At 56.3% G+C, this 12,871-nt stretch overlaps 6 protein-coding genes across 6 annotated transcripts; 4 read left to right on the plus strand and 2 right to left on the minus strand.

The window, feature by feature from the left end:
- Positions 1 to 388: 388 nt before the first annotated feature.
- Positions 389 to 2,197, plus strand: KRP23_7226 (Glyceraldehyde-3-phosphate dehydrogenase; the record flags this gene model as incomplete). The annotated part of the gene is made up of 1 exon (XM_067892515.1): positions 389 to 2,197. The coding sequence occupies one exon, from the start codon at positions 389 to 391 to the stop codon at positions 2,195 to 2,197; it is 1,809 nt and encodes a 602-aa protein (XP_067744387.1).
- Positions 2,198 to 3,104: 907 nt separating this feature from the next.
- Positions 3,105 to 4,106, plus strand: KRP23_7227 (Glyceraldehyde-3-phosphate dehydrogenase; the record flags this gene model as incomplete). Its single annotated transcript, XM_067892516.1, has 1 exon — positions 3,105 to 4,106. The coding sequence occupies one exon, from the start codon at positions 3,105 to 3,107 to the stop codon at positions 4,104 to 4,106; it is 1,002 nt and encodes a 333-aa protein (XP_067744388.1).
- Positions 4,107 to 5,129: 1,023 nt separating this feature from the next.
- Positions 5,130 to 6,083, plus strand: KRP23_7228 (uncharacterized protein; the record flags this gene model as incomplete). Its single annotated transcript, XM_067892517.1, has 1 exon — positions 5,130 to 6,083. One exon carries the CDS (start codon positions 5,130 to 5,132, stop codon positions 6,081 to 6,083), a length of 954 nt encoding a protein of 317 aa, XP_067744389.1.
- Positions 6,084 to 6,151: 68 nt separating this feature from the next.
- On the minus strand, positions 6,152 to 7,657 carry KRP23_7229 (60S ribosomal export protein NMD3; the record flags this gene model as incomplete). Its single annotated transcript, XM_067892518.1, has 1 exon — positions 6,152 to 7,657. The coding sequence occupies one exon, from the start codon at positions 7,655 to 7,657 to the stop codon at positions 6,152 to 6,154; it is 1,506 nt and encodes a 501-aa protein (XP_067744390.1).
- Positions 7,658 to 8,751: 1,094 nt separating this feature from the next.
- Positions 8,752 to 10,452, plus strand: KRP23_7230 (Lysosomal Pro-X carboxypeptidase; the record flags this gene model as incomplete). Its single annotated transcript, XM_067892519.1, has 1 exon — positions 8,752 to 10,452. One exon carries the CDS (start codon positions 8,752 to 8,754, stop codon positions 10,450 to 10,452), a length of 1,701 nt encoding a protein of 566 aa, XP_067744391.1.
- A 159-nt stretch (positions 10,453 to 10,611) lies between these two features.
- Positions 10,612 to 12,636, minus strand: KRP23_7231 (Cyclin-dependent kinase-like 2; the record flags this gene model as incomplete). The annotated part of the gene is made up of 2 exons (XM_067892520.1): positions 10,612 to 12,526; positions 12,599 to 12,636. 2 exons carry the CDS (start codon positions 12,634 to 12,636, stop codon positions 10,612 to 10,614), a joined length of 1,953 nt encoding a protein of 650 aa, XP_067744392.1.
- Between the last annotated feature and the right edge of the window lie 235 nt (positions 12,637 to 12,871).

The following is a 12,871-nucleotide window of genomic DNA, read 5'->3' on the forward strand; positions in this document are numbered from 1 at the left end:
GCCTGCAAACAGCGCCGCAGCCAAAGCTCGGAATCTGCAGCGCAAACCTCCCATCTCGCGTGCAAGTTGCCGCGCACCGACCAGCACCGGCAGCATTTTGACGGGCCGTTTGTATGCCGATGCCCACGTTTCTCGCCATCGCCGGCAAATCCTTTCCCAAGCGAACAAACCCAAGCGGACATTTCGCCGGTGAGCAAGCCTTGACGTTCGAGTCGAACGCACTTTATCATGCACATAAACGGGGCGATTGCTGCTTGGTGTTCCGAGTTTTATTCACTTCAAGCGAGTTTTATTCACCCGCGAGCCAAAGTCGAGTGGTGGTCAAGCGGCTCATTCGCGGATTCCCCGTCCAAGCAGCAAGCCCCTCTCCTCCACACATCACACCACCATGGCCTTCCGTCAGGTGTTCAAGGCGCAGACGCGCGCCATGAGCTCGAGCTCGCGCAAGTTCTTCGTGGGCGGCAACTGGAAGTGCAACGGCTCGCTGGGCCAGGCGCAGGAGCTCGTAGGCATGCTCAACACGGCCAAGATCCCGGCCGGCGTGGAGGTGGTCGTGGCCCCGTCGCAGGTGCACGCCGCCACCGTCAAGGCCTCGCTGCGCGCCGACGTGCGCGTGAGCGGCCAGGACGTGTGGAAGCAGGGCAACGGCGCCTTCACGGGCGAGACGTCGGCCGAGATGCTCAAGGACCTCGGCGCCGAATACACACTCGTGGGCCATAGCGAGCGCCGCGAGAAGGGCGAGACCAACGAGGTCGTGGCCAAGAAGGCCGCCTACGCACTCGAGAAGGGCCTCGCTGTCATCGCCTGCATCGGCGAGACCAAGGAGCTCCGCGAGGCCAACAAGACCGTGGCCTACATCACGGAGCAGCTCGACGCCTACGCCGCCGAGATCAACGACTGGACCAACGTCGTGATCGCCTACGAGCCCATCTGGGCCATTGGCACTGGCCTCACGGCCTCACCTGAGCAGGCCCAGGACGTGCACGCCAGCATCCGTGCCTGGCTTAAGGAGAAGGTCTCCCCCGAGGCCGCTGAGAAGACCCGTGTCATCTACGGCGGCTCGGTGGGCGCCAAGAACGCCCCCGAGCTCTCGCAGAAGGAGGACATTGACGGATTCCTCGTCGGCGGTGCGTCGCTCAAGCCCGACTTCCTCCAGATCATCAACGCCCAGAACCCGACCGAGAACGTCGGCGGCCCTGTGAACGTTGCCATTAACGGATTCGGCCGTATCGGCCGTCTTGTGCTGCGCGCTGCCGCCAAGAACCCGCTCATCAACATCGTGGCCATCAACGACCCGTTCATCTCGACGACCTACATGGAGTACATGCTTGAGTACGACACGGTGCACGGCAAGTTCGACGGCTCGCTGTCGCACGACGAGCAACACATCTTCGTGAACGGCAAGCCCATCCGCGTGTTCAACGAGATGAACCCGACCAACATCAAGTGGGGCGAGGAGCAGGTGCAGTACGTGGTGGAGTCCACGGGTGCCTTCACCACTCTTGAGAAGGCCTCGACCCACCTGCAGAACGGCGTGGAGAAGGTCGTGATCTCGGCGCCGTCCAGCGACGCCCCCATGTTCGTCATGGGCGTCAACCACGAGCTGTACGAGAAGAACATGCACGTGGTGTCGAACGCCTCGTGCACGACCAACTGTCTGGCGCCGCTGGCCAAGGTGGTGAACGACAAGTTCGGCATCAAGGAGGGTCTGATGACGACGGTGCACGCTGTGACCGCCACGCAGAAGACGGTTGACGGTCCGTCGAAGAAGGACTGGCGCGGTGGCCGTGGCGCTTGCTTCAACATCATCCCCAGCTCGACTGGCGCTGCCAAGGCTGTGGGCAAGGTGATCCCCAGCCTGAACGGCAAGCTGACTGGCATGTCGTTCCGTGTGCCCACGGCTGATGTGTCTGTGGTGGACCTGACTGCTCGCTTGGTGAACCCCGCTTCGTACGACGAGATCAAGGCTGCGATCAAGTCAGCTAGCGAGAACGAGATGAAGGGCATCCTCGGCTACACTGAGAAGGCCGTCGTGTCTAGCGACTTCATCGGTGACTCGCACTCATCGATCTTCGACGCCAGCGCCGGTATCGCCCTGACGGACGACTTCGTGAAGCTTGTGTCGTGGTACGACAACGAGTGGGGCTACAGCACGCGTGTGTTGGACCTGATCGAGCACATGGTCAAGAACGAGTAAGTTTGCTCCCAAGGTGCTGCTACGTTCGGCTTGAAGTACGTGCTGGCGCGTTCGGTGATTGCACACCCCACGATGTCTGAGAGCGATAGAGCTCTCTAGAGTTGGTATCGTGCGGAGTGCATACGGCCCCCTTCTTAGCAGAGCAACGTCGACAAGTTTGCTGTTGTCTGTATCAATAGAAGTATGAAACTCATGACGAATTCGTGCGTTGTTGAACATGTTTTCTAAAGGCAAGCAGTACGTGTTCGAATCCGACAATGCTGAAGGTACATGCGCATTGACGAAGATCGTATCCACACTGACGTCTTTCATGGTCGTGAGTGCAACGAGCAATCGAGTATTTTCGCGAAGTAGCAGTCAGCTTATGAAGCCAAGCAAGCGACTGCGAGTACTTGCGCGTGTTGGACCTTTGCCATGCGCAAGTCAAACGCCGACGTCAGCACGCACACCATCTCTCCCTGTTCCCTCTCATACCCGCGGCACGACGCCACGTCCCTCTCACACTCGTTTTACTCGTCTGCACTGCAATTCAAGGCACCAGAACGTGAACCAGCAGTAAAACTTGTTGCCAACAAACGTTGGGAGCTCCATGTGCCAAAGTGTCTCTGAACCCCCAAAGACAAGCAAGCTGCTCCCAAATCCGAGCCAGAGAACCTTCAAGCCACAGCAAATCCTTTCTCGGTCAAATCGCCAGGCAGCGGAGACATCGGTGGCAGTAAAGCCGCGCTGCCAGTATAACCGGTGCGTGGTGCTTGGGTCGATGCTGCTTGGATCGGATCCTGCAAATCATCTCGCGCTTTGTATGGACATACAATTGCCCAGTCAAGTACGTCGTCAGGGCGACTGTGGCCCACCGGTTGTATCATTCTTGAATTCGCCCCCAAGCTCCAAGTCGTCTCTTAGCATCATGGTGAACGTCGCCATCAACGGATTTGGCCGCATCGGCCGCCTGGTTCTGCGCGCCGCCGCCAAGAACCCGAAGATCAACGTCGTGGCCGTGAACGACCCGTTCATTGCCACCAAGTACATGGAGTACATGCTCAAGTACGACACGGTGCACGGCCGCTTCGGCGGAGAGATCTCGCACGACGAGCAGCACATCTTCGTGGACGGCAAGCCCATCCGCGTGTTCAACGAGATGAAGCCCGAGAACATCAAGTGGGGCGAGGAGCAGGTGCAGTACGTGGTGGAGTCCACGGGTGCCTTCACCACTCTTGAGAAGGCCTCGACCCACCTGCAGAACGGCGTGGAGAAGGTCGTGATCTCGGCGCCGTCCAGCGACGCCCCCATGTTCGTCATGGGCGTCAACCACGAGCTGTACGAGAAGAATATGCACGTGGTGTCGAACGCCTCGTGCACGACCAACTGTCTGGCGCCGCTGGCCAAGGTGGTGAACGACAAGTTCGGCATCAAGGAGGGTCTGATGACGACGGTGCACGCTGTGACCGCCACGCAGAAGACGGTTGACGGTCCGTCGAAGAAGGACTGGCGCGGTGGCCGTGGCGCTTGCTTCAACATCATCCCCAGCTCGACTGGCGCTGCCAAGGCTGTGGGCAAGGTGATCCCCAGCCTGAACGGCAAGCTGACTGGCATGTCGTTCCGTGTGCCCACGGCTAACGTTTCTGTGGTGGACCTGACTGCTCGCCTGGTGAACCCCGCTTCGTACGACGAGATCAAGGCTGCGATCAAGTCGGCTAGCGAGAACGAGATGAAGGGCATCCTCGGCTACACCGACGAGGCCGTCGTGTCTAGCGACTTCATCGGTGACTCGCACTCATCGATCTTCGACGCCAGCGCCGGTATCGCCCTGACGGACGACTTCGTGAAGCTTGTGTCGTGGTACGACAACGAGTGGGGCTACAGCTCGCGTGTGCTGGACCTGATCGAGCACATGGTCAAGAACGAGTAAGCGTGTGGGGTGAGTAGGCGAGCCAGCACCGATTCGTGTGAGCAAACAAAAAATATACAAACACCACCATTTGATCATGTAAAACCGGTTTTTGTGTGTGTTTTGCTACCTGTACGTGCATATACCGCATAACACTTATCATAGAGCACATACCAGTTGACGTTTCAGCTGTGAACACCGGAAAGGCCAATCCCAAAAATTCTAGTTAAGGCATACTGTGAATATTCAGCTACCGCGGTCGACTCTCGTGCGGCGAAGGAAGGCCTTTCGCCAGCTCCACGACGCTTTGAAGACACCCGGGAGACCTCTACTACCCTGGTAGAGCTCCTGGGCCTGCAGCTTTAGCATCATGCCTGTCACACGAACCCCGTCCGCTCGCAGCTCGTTAATCCATCGGGTCAACTGCTCTTCTGCCTGGATGGAGAGCGTAGAGCCCATGCCGAAACTACACCCTCGCTGGTGAAAGCGAGCGCCCTGTGCACATTTCGTCTCAATCACAGCGCGGAGCTTCTTCCAAGCGTTGGCCTGGCGTCTCTTAGAGTTGACTTTGCCATCAGGAAAAAAGCTTAGCAACGGGTTCTACCAGCGTAAATTTATCTTTAAGAACGTAGCACGCGCAATTTGAACTCGTACGTCACCCGGTAGTGGGCTTGTAGTTGCCTTTCCGCCATCCTTAAGTCGTGTCCTTCCCTTTCGAGCCATCGCAAAGTGAGTGAAGAGCAAGACGAGCAGCTAGCCATGGAAATAACTGGCAGCGAGGCTGTGTGAGTCCTAACATGATATTCACGATATTATCGTCATATTTCGTTGTGTGCTTTATGAGTTGTGGTTTCAAAGTGTGCTCTATGATATATCCGTGCTCTATGATATATCCGTGCTCTATGATAAGTGTTATGCGGTACGTACAGCCAGAATGTTGTTTTATTTCGAGTCGAAAAATACCGTATTTTTGATTTTTTTCCGTTAAAACATGTACCTCTCGTGTGGCAGCAAGGGTCATGCACACAATTCATTCACGATAGGATGTCTCTGCTGGTCGACTACGCGAGCTCTTCGGAGGACGAGGCAGCGCCGAGCGTGTCCGTGACTGAACGAGCTCGTGCTCCTCCTCCTCCTCCTGCATCTTCCTCACAATCCCTCAAAACCGCGACCGACAATGCGTCGTCCAAGCCCAAGCAGAAGAAGAAGAAGAAGAAGAAGACGACGTTGTACCTGCCGCCGGAGATCCAGCGACTGCTGGAGACAGGCAACGCGCTCTCGGACGACAGCGACGACGATCACGAGCTGCTGGCCAAACACAAGCGCGCCAAGAAAGCGGCCAGTAAGCGACCGAGGCCCGTGACGGCCGACAAAGACTCGGTTCTGTCGTTCTTACCGCCGCCCAAGCACGAGCTGCCAGTCGCTGAAGAAGCTGATGCCATTGACACAGAGCTGGAGGAGAAGCAGCAGCAACAGGAACATGAGGTCGCTACAGAGTCGCAAATAGGGCAACAACCGGTGGATTCTGCGGCCTGGCAGCAGTTCTATCATCATCAGCAGTATCAGGCAAGTTGTACTGCTGCTTCGGAGGGTTATTACGTTGCTCAGGGAGAGGACGACGTGCCAGGAGGCAGCTCGAAGCGTAGAAGAACTCGGGAACGGGACATTGAGCGTGCACTGCAGCAGGGCCACTTCGAGACTGTGGCGGGGCAGATCACGGAGGTGCAGGGCCCGTCGTCTAATGCCTGGCAACCGCCACTTGACCCGTTGACGAGATCTAGCGGATCGAGTGACCAGGAAGTGAAGGTGAAGGCCAGCTTCTGGAACGCCCAGGCGGGTACCAAGGTGTCGTCGACTAAGCCAAGTCGTCTGCAAAGACAGAAACACCAGCTCAACCAGCTCGCTTTTGATGCCAAGTTGCGCGACTTTGAACTGCTGGACAAGCGCAGCGCCTCGCTGAAAACGAAGAGGGAGACATACGCCAAGTACGGCTGGTAAAATGAACTGCAGGTGTGATACAAAGCATATATTTGCATACGATGTTGTCCTACCCCTTCGTTTTCTGCTCACGGCAAATTGAGTTGAGCCATGGCTGCCGCCTGCTCTTCGACACTTGCAGACACGTCGGTCTCTTCAGGAGCCTGGACGTCCGTTTCACTTTCGTGCTCCTCGTCACCACCTTCCTGCTGAGCTTGCTCCTGCTCCTCCAAGAATTCTTCAGTAAAGACCTCCATCTCATGTTGCAGTCGAGCAGTCTCGGCCTTGCTGACCTTGCCACGGCGGTTGGCACCTAGCGTCTTCAGCTTGCGGTCGCCCTTGTGGCCCTTGCCGTTCTCACGCGGATAAACTTTGCGCACCAGCACGAGGTCGGGCAGCTCCTCCTTGAGGGAGTACGTTTGGCTCGCGCCGAAGATGGCGGAGGACAGATCGTAGCCCTTGACCGTATCCCCTGCTGACAAGACGCCGCCAAGATGTGTGCGAATGTGGAACGTTGAGTCATTCACGCCAAAGTCGCTCGCGCGGGCCACCTCCACATCCGCCACCACGAACTTGGAATTCCGGCCTCGACCGGAGGTCGGCGCAGGACCAACGTGGCGCAAGTCGCGCGAATCCACCGGCTCCACATCCAGCACGACGAATTCGACCATGTCCGAGCTGGTGGCAAGTGGTAGGAATGGCAGCTTCCAGTACCTGTCCGTCGCGAGCTCCGCTCTCTGACCGGACACAGGGTCCACTACGTGCACCATGGATGTGGTGCGCGCACAGAGCGTCACGTCCGAGATATTGCCGCAGCTCTGGGCGAGTTTCCTGGGCAAGATGAGCAAGTCGTCTTTGCAGATAGGACTAAGTTCGATGCTGTATGTGAGCTGCAGGTTGGCCGTAGCGTTATGCACGTTCTCCGAGATGAGTTTGCTGGACGACTTGGAGCGCATGGGCACATGGGCCGCCAAGAAGTGGATGAACCTTTCAGCACTGGACTTGGTGCCAAAGTAGAAATCCATACCTTCCTTCACGGCCGTGATGCCGATGGCGTCCTTGTGCGCGTCGTGCTTGAGGATCTCCTGCTCCAGTCGGAGGAACGTGCGTTTGTGCTCGGCCTTCTGGCGGATCTGCACGAGCGCGCGCCACGTGTTGTTGTGGTACTGCTTGGTGCAGTCCGGACACTTGACGCTCGTAATGACGAACGTGGCGACGCACGAGTTCTGCACCAGGGCGTGGTTGGCCACTTCGCGCTGCAGCGTGAGCCGCAGCTTGACGCGCTTCGAGTGGGGCTCGGTCCAGATGAAGCCTGCGTCGATGAGTTTGGCCTTGCTGAGTCCCGGGATGCTCTTGAGGCACAGCGCCATCAGCTCTGTGGACTCCCAGTCACACGCAAGCCACGCGCCCGTAGCGCTGCTGAAGTGCTGCGCTTTGCCTTTGGACTGGAAGCGCAGACAGCCGCGGCACTGCACCAGGTCACAGCTCGTGTCGATGCCCTCGGCCACGTCCACCTCGGACGCGATGCAGGACGCGCACATGTTCATGGCGTTGGCCTCGATCTGGGCGCCGCACATGCAGCACGAGATGGCCATTGTTGCTTGCGTCTTGATCGCTTTCTTGGCTTTTTTGCCTTTTTGGAAAGTGAGCTGCGATTGGCTACGAGACACGATTGATTGCGTCATCGTTTGAAAATCACAATCACTAAAGACACACCGCACGCGGCGTTCGGGCAAGAAGCGTTTTGGCAATGTCTTTTCACTAGAGTGAAGTTGTGTCTTGTGTATTTGTTTGGTACATTTGTACATGTACTTCGTACTTCGAGCATTGTGGAGCGATAAGCTGCTCATGCTAGCAACCATCGCGGTCGAAGTCGCCAGCAGCCTGGTAACCACTTGGCTTTTAAAATGTGGCAATCGTAACGGGGAATTTCATATTCGTACTTTGTTGCCGGAAAGTCTACATGCAGTCGCCCCTCGACGCGAAATCAACGGCGACAGCTTGTCTCCGGCATACTTATTGAGTATTGCTGTGCTGAGTCCCCGATGAAGTTTGGATAGTTTTTTTATGGGTTCCAGCCCGCAAAATGATGCCTATCGATAACCTACTTACAACTGCCGTTCTCGTTCTGCGCCTTCCTGCGTCATTAGATGGTGTCCGGCTAATACACTGCTCACACAACAATTGTCTCTGTCTCTGTGAGTTTTGCATTCGCGGTCCAGACATCCTTTTCCAGAAACATTCTGTACGGGGTGCCTTTGATCGACATGTGCTTCATGCACTTGCGAGATCTTCTTGACAGCTTTGGCCTGGAATCTACATTATAATGTTCTTGCAAAATGCTTGATGTTCTTCTGGAGACTCACCATTTTGTCTTCTGAGAGAATTGTACCCGATCACTGCATCTGCATTGCAGTGCACAAGCACCTCGTTCGGCGAGAAGAAGACCATTGGACCGCAGTGCACAAATCCTTTTAGGTTCTTCACCTATTCAGTATGGCCCGATTGGTACATGTACTGTTTTACCGTGTAGGCTAACACTTTGCGGAACAAAAAAAACAGATATCCCTCGTCCCCAATTCTGGTTTCTCCAAATCCCAAGAATCAGATAACTTGGAATCAGATTTCTACACTCATCCGCTTTTGACAAACCAAGGCCGAGTACTTACTTCTCCTCCGCCCGTTCGCCATGGGTCTCTCCTCGGGCGAGCGCTCGCCGATGCTGCCCACCAAGACCGCTGTAATGGCCGACTCCTCCCGCCGTCCTCTACCCGTTGCCATCGGTTGGTTGGCGCTGATCTTCGCTGCTTTGGCTCTGCTGGGACTGTCCGCCGTCAACTGCCTCATCTGGAATCGCCAATCCACCCAACCCACTGCAAACACCGCATCGGTTGCCGTGTTCCCGACGCTCCCCGACGGCTCGAGGGATTTGCTGCCACTATGCCAGGAGAAATTCATTACCCAACCGCTCGACCACTTCCGGGCCAACGGCGAATCCAGCGACGGATCGTTCGAGCTGCGGTACTTCGTGTGCTCGCCCCAGAACTTTGACCCGACAAACGGAGCGATCTTCTTCTATGTGGGTAACGAGGCCGACGTGACGCTGTATCTTAACCATACAGGGCTCATGTGGGAGAACGCGGCGGCCTTCAACGCCCTCATCGTGTTCGCTGAGCACCGCTACTTCGGAAAGTCCGTCCCGTTCGGATTGGACGTGTTAGACCACATGGAGTTCCTGTCGACGCAGCAGGCGCTGGCGGACTATGCAGTGCTGATCGAGACGTTGAAGCGGGAGCTGCGGGTGGACGTCCCGGTTATCGGCTTTGGGGGGTCCTACGGCGGCATGCTCGGCACGTGGTTCAGGATGAAGTACCCGCACATCATTGACGGTGTCATCGCTGGATCGGCGCCGGTCGTCAACTTCTTCGGCGATCCGGACCACCCTGCAGATACCGAGGCGTTTAATCGCGTTGTAACGTTTGACATGTCGGAAGACGCGGGCGCGGCGGCCAATTGCATCCCGAACCTTCGCCGTGCGTTGAATGCGGCTGTTGACATGGTGCAGACGGACGCTGGACGACACGAACTGGCAACACACTTTCGACTGTGCGATAAAGACATGCTGCAGACGTCGGACGACGTTATCTCAGTCGCCTCTGAGGCGTATGGAGACTTGGCGATGGGAAATTACCCATACCCGACCTCATACATCATGGACGGAAATGTCGATCTGCCAGGTTACCCCATGCGTGCTGCTTGCAAGCCTCTCGCAGGAGATTTTGCACAAGGAGATGAGACGGGATTGGTTACCGCCCTCAGCGAAAGTCTCGCTGTATATTACAACGCCACCAAGAGCGAGACCTGCCTCTTTCCGACAGCCCCCGCTGGCAACACCACTAACGACTCAGGGTCGTCCGACTCCGCTAAGCAGGCCAAGATTGATCAGAAGGGCAACTTCTGGGGCTACCTGGAGTGTTCTGAGCTCTATATGCCCATGAGCACCGATGGAGTAAACGACATCTTCCCCGTGACTGCAGTGAACGTGTCGCAGGACGACGCTGCCTGCTTCGAACAGTGGGGCGTTCACGTGAAACCTCACTGGGCGCAGACTGAGTACGGCGGTATGAAGGCTCTGCGTGCTGCGAGCAACATCGTCTTCAGCAACGGCAACTTCGACCCGTGGTCTGGCCTGGGGGTGCTCGAGTCCCTTTCGCCGTCTGTGGTGGCTGTACCAGTTCCTGGAGGAGCGCACCACCTGGACCTGTTCTTCTCGCACCCGCTTGACCCTCCTGCTGTGACTAAGGCTCGTCAAACTGAACTGGCGTACGTGCGCCAATGGGTCGAAGAGTTCTACGCGTACAAGCGGAAGATCGCGAAACCTGACCTCTGAGTGGAGGTTTTCGCACTAAGAGCAAGTAAGCCATACACTGTCAATAACAGCATCGATAATTTTGCAAGCACACGAGCTGTGAGGTGATAATGTTGTGAGTGGAAGGTAGCGCTACTAGCGTAGGAGAGGTCAAAACTGTGGCGTCATATTACGGATCAACTAGTAGGTGCGCGGATCATTATCGCGCCGGACGTGTGTAAAGTTACCTTGTGGTAATGTTGCGGCCCGTATTGTACTATGTGATGTCCTCGGAGGCACGTACAGCCCTTGTGACGGTGCTCCCCTTGACAGGTTGCCTGGTGTGCCTACGCCTGTAGGAGTTCCTTTCTTGGAGCTACTCCATCCTGTCCCATTGCCGTACGAACTTTGTACGTTCTTGCCTCCTGCAGCAGTTCTTTTAGGTGAGTAGATGTCCATGGAGCTAGGCAGACTCGAGACTACAAAGCCGCCGTTCTTGTTGCCCCCGCGTTTTGCTGCGGGTTGTTGCACTCCGTAGGGATTCTTCATGTACGACGATGGCGGAGGTTTTGGCGATGGAGTCGAGTACGTATGGACAGCGGGGCCACCTCCTCCTAGACGACTGCCATGCGATGTCATGGAAACACGGACATTGTCGTGGAGACCGATGTACGTCATGTGCTCACTTGAAACGAGCTGGCCGTAGTTTGCCGGTGCATAGTGTTCTGAAATGGGGGGCACACCTAGCTTTTTGTTTTGAGAGAAGAGGGGACTGGTGCTGCCGCCGTCTCCCCCGCAAACGCCACCACCTGAACTGCTATTGGTGTTCAGACTAGTCGTTGTGGTAGTGCTACTTGTCGTGGAACTTGTGCTGGACGAGCTGTTCATAGCTCCTTGTAATGTTGGTAAATGGTAGGCACCTCCAGGGGCCCCGGTGCCGAGACCAATTCCTGGGGGCGTCTTCCGGGGCACAACGTGCGCGTTGCTACTGCTATTGCTATTGTCGTAAGCTGCCACACCGCTCTTCTCCTTCTTCGATGGCATGCTTACCACTGGTGCGAAGAATGGTTTCGGAGGCTTGGGGTTGTCGACACCAATGTTTGCTGTCATCACTCCATTCACCAAAGGTTCGTTAAAGCTGGATATCGGGGCGGGTATTACAGGGATGGGACTAGCAAATACGCTTCCCCGCGAAGGTTTGCGAGATCGCTTTTTCCTCACCGCAGCCGTGTCATTGAGATCGCGAGTGATCGCATCCTGCAGCTCCGCTTCAAACGCTTCGTGTGAGTTCTCGAAAAATGGATGTTTGAGCAGTTCAGCGCACGTCCAACGATCAAGTGGCTCGTCGATAATCGTTTGACGCAGGAAATCGAGCGAAGTTTTGTCCATGCTTGGAAAGCGGGCCTCGAGAGGCTCCAGATCGGTCGCATGGGGCAGTTTGACCCCGACGTAGAGCGCGTTTTTGCGGAAGAGTTCCTGTTGCCTAGATGTGATCCGTCCAAGACAGCGAATAATGTGGTAGAGCTGATCGATGTCCGAATCTCCGGGAAACAGCGGCAGCCCCGTGGCAATCTCCGCGAACATGCAGCCAATGGACCACACATCTACTGCCTTGCCGTATGATACGTCTCCCACAAGCAACTCCGGTGCACGATACCATCGCGTGGACACGTACTCGGTATATTTGGCGCCTGCAGAGGCCAGAGGGCGAGCAAAGCCAAAGTCACAGAGTTTCAGCACACCATTCCGAGAGACGAGCAGGTTTTCGGGCTTGATATCGCGGTGGATGATGTTGTGTTGGTGGCAGAAATTGATGGCGCGGACGAGCTGCCACATGAGCTTCTTGAGTGTGAGCGGGTCCAGCCCGTCGGGATGGCGCTCGATTTCTTCCAAGATCGTCTTCTCCACGTACTCGAAGACCAAGTAGAGTTTGCCTTTCATTCGAAAGACCTCGAGCAAACTCACGATATTCTCGTGCTTGAGCTGCTTGAGGATTTTGATCTCGCGAAGGGCCGTCTTCTTGACCTGTTCATCGTCGTCCGACTCCTTAAACTTTTTGATGGCGACGATCTGGCCTGTGACCTTGTGTCGGCATTTGAGCACCACGCCGTACGTTCTAACTCCCAGCAACAAGTACCCCAATTAGCGACCTGATCCCTTTGCAGACACCACGTTACGGCGGACTCACCCTTCACCGATCGTGCCGAGACTTTCATAGTTCTCCATGCGGCCCAACCGGCACGGAGTCCCAGTACTCCGTTGCAGTCAGGTCAACGCAGCCAGCCTAATTGCTGCACCGACGTGGTTCAACTCCCCGTTCACAGAGAGCAGCGCCGTTCTTGGAATCAAGGAGGCAGCAGTTCGTTTCCAGTATTTCGGTCGCAGGCGCGCTTGTATTGATAGGCTCGCCCAGCTTGCTAAATTTATCGTCTCTTCTCCTGCGTGTCAACCGGTCAGCAAA

Source organism: Phytophthora ramorum (genome assembly GCF_020800215.1).
Source record: "Phytophthora ramorum isolate Pr-102 chromosome Unknown Phyram_PR-102_s0006, whole genome shotgun sequence".
Lineage (NCBI taxonomy): Eukaryota > Oomycota > Peronosporomycetes > Peronosporales > Peronosporaceae > Phytophthora > Phytophthora ramorum.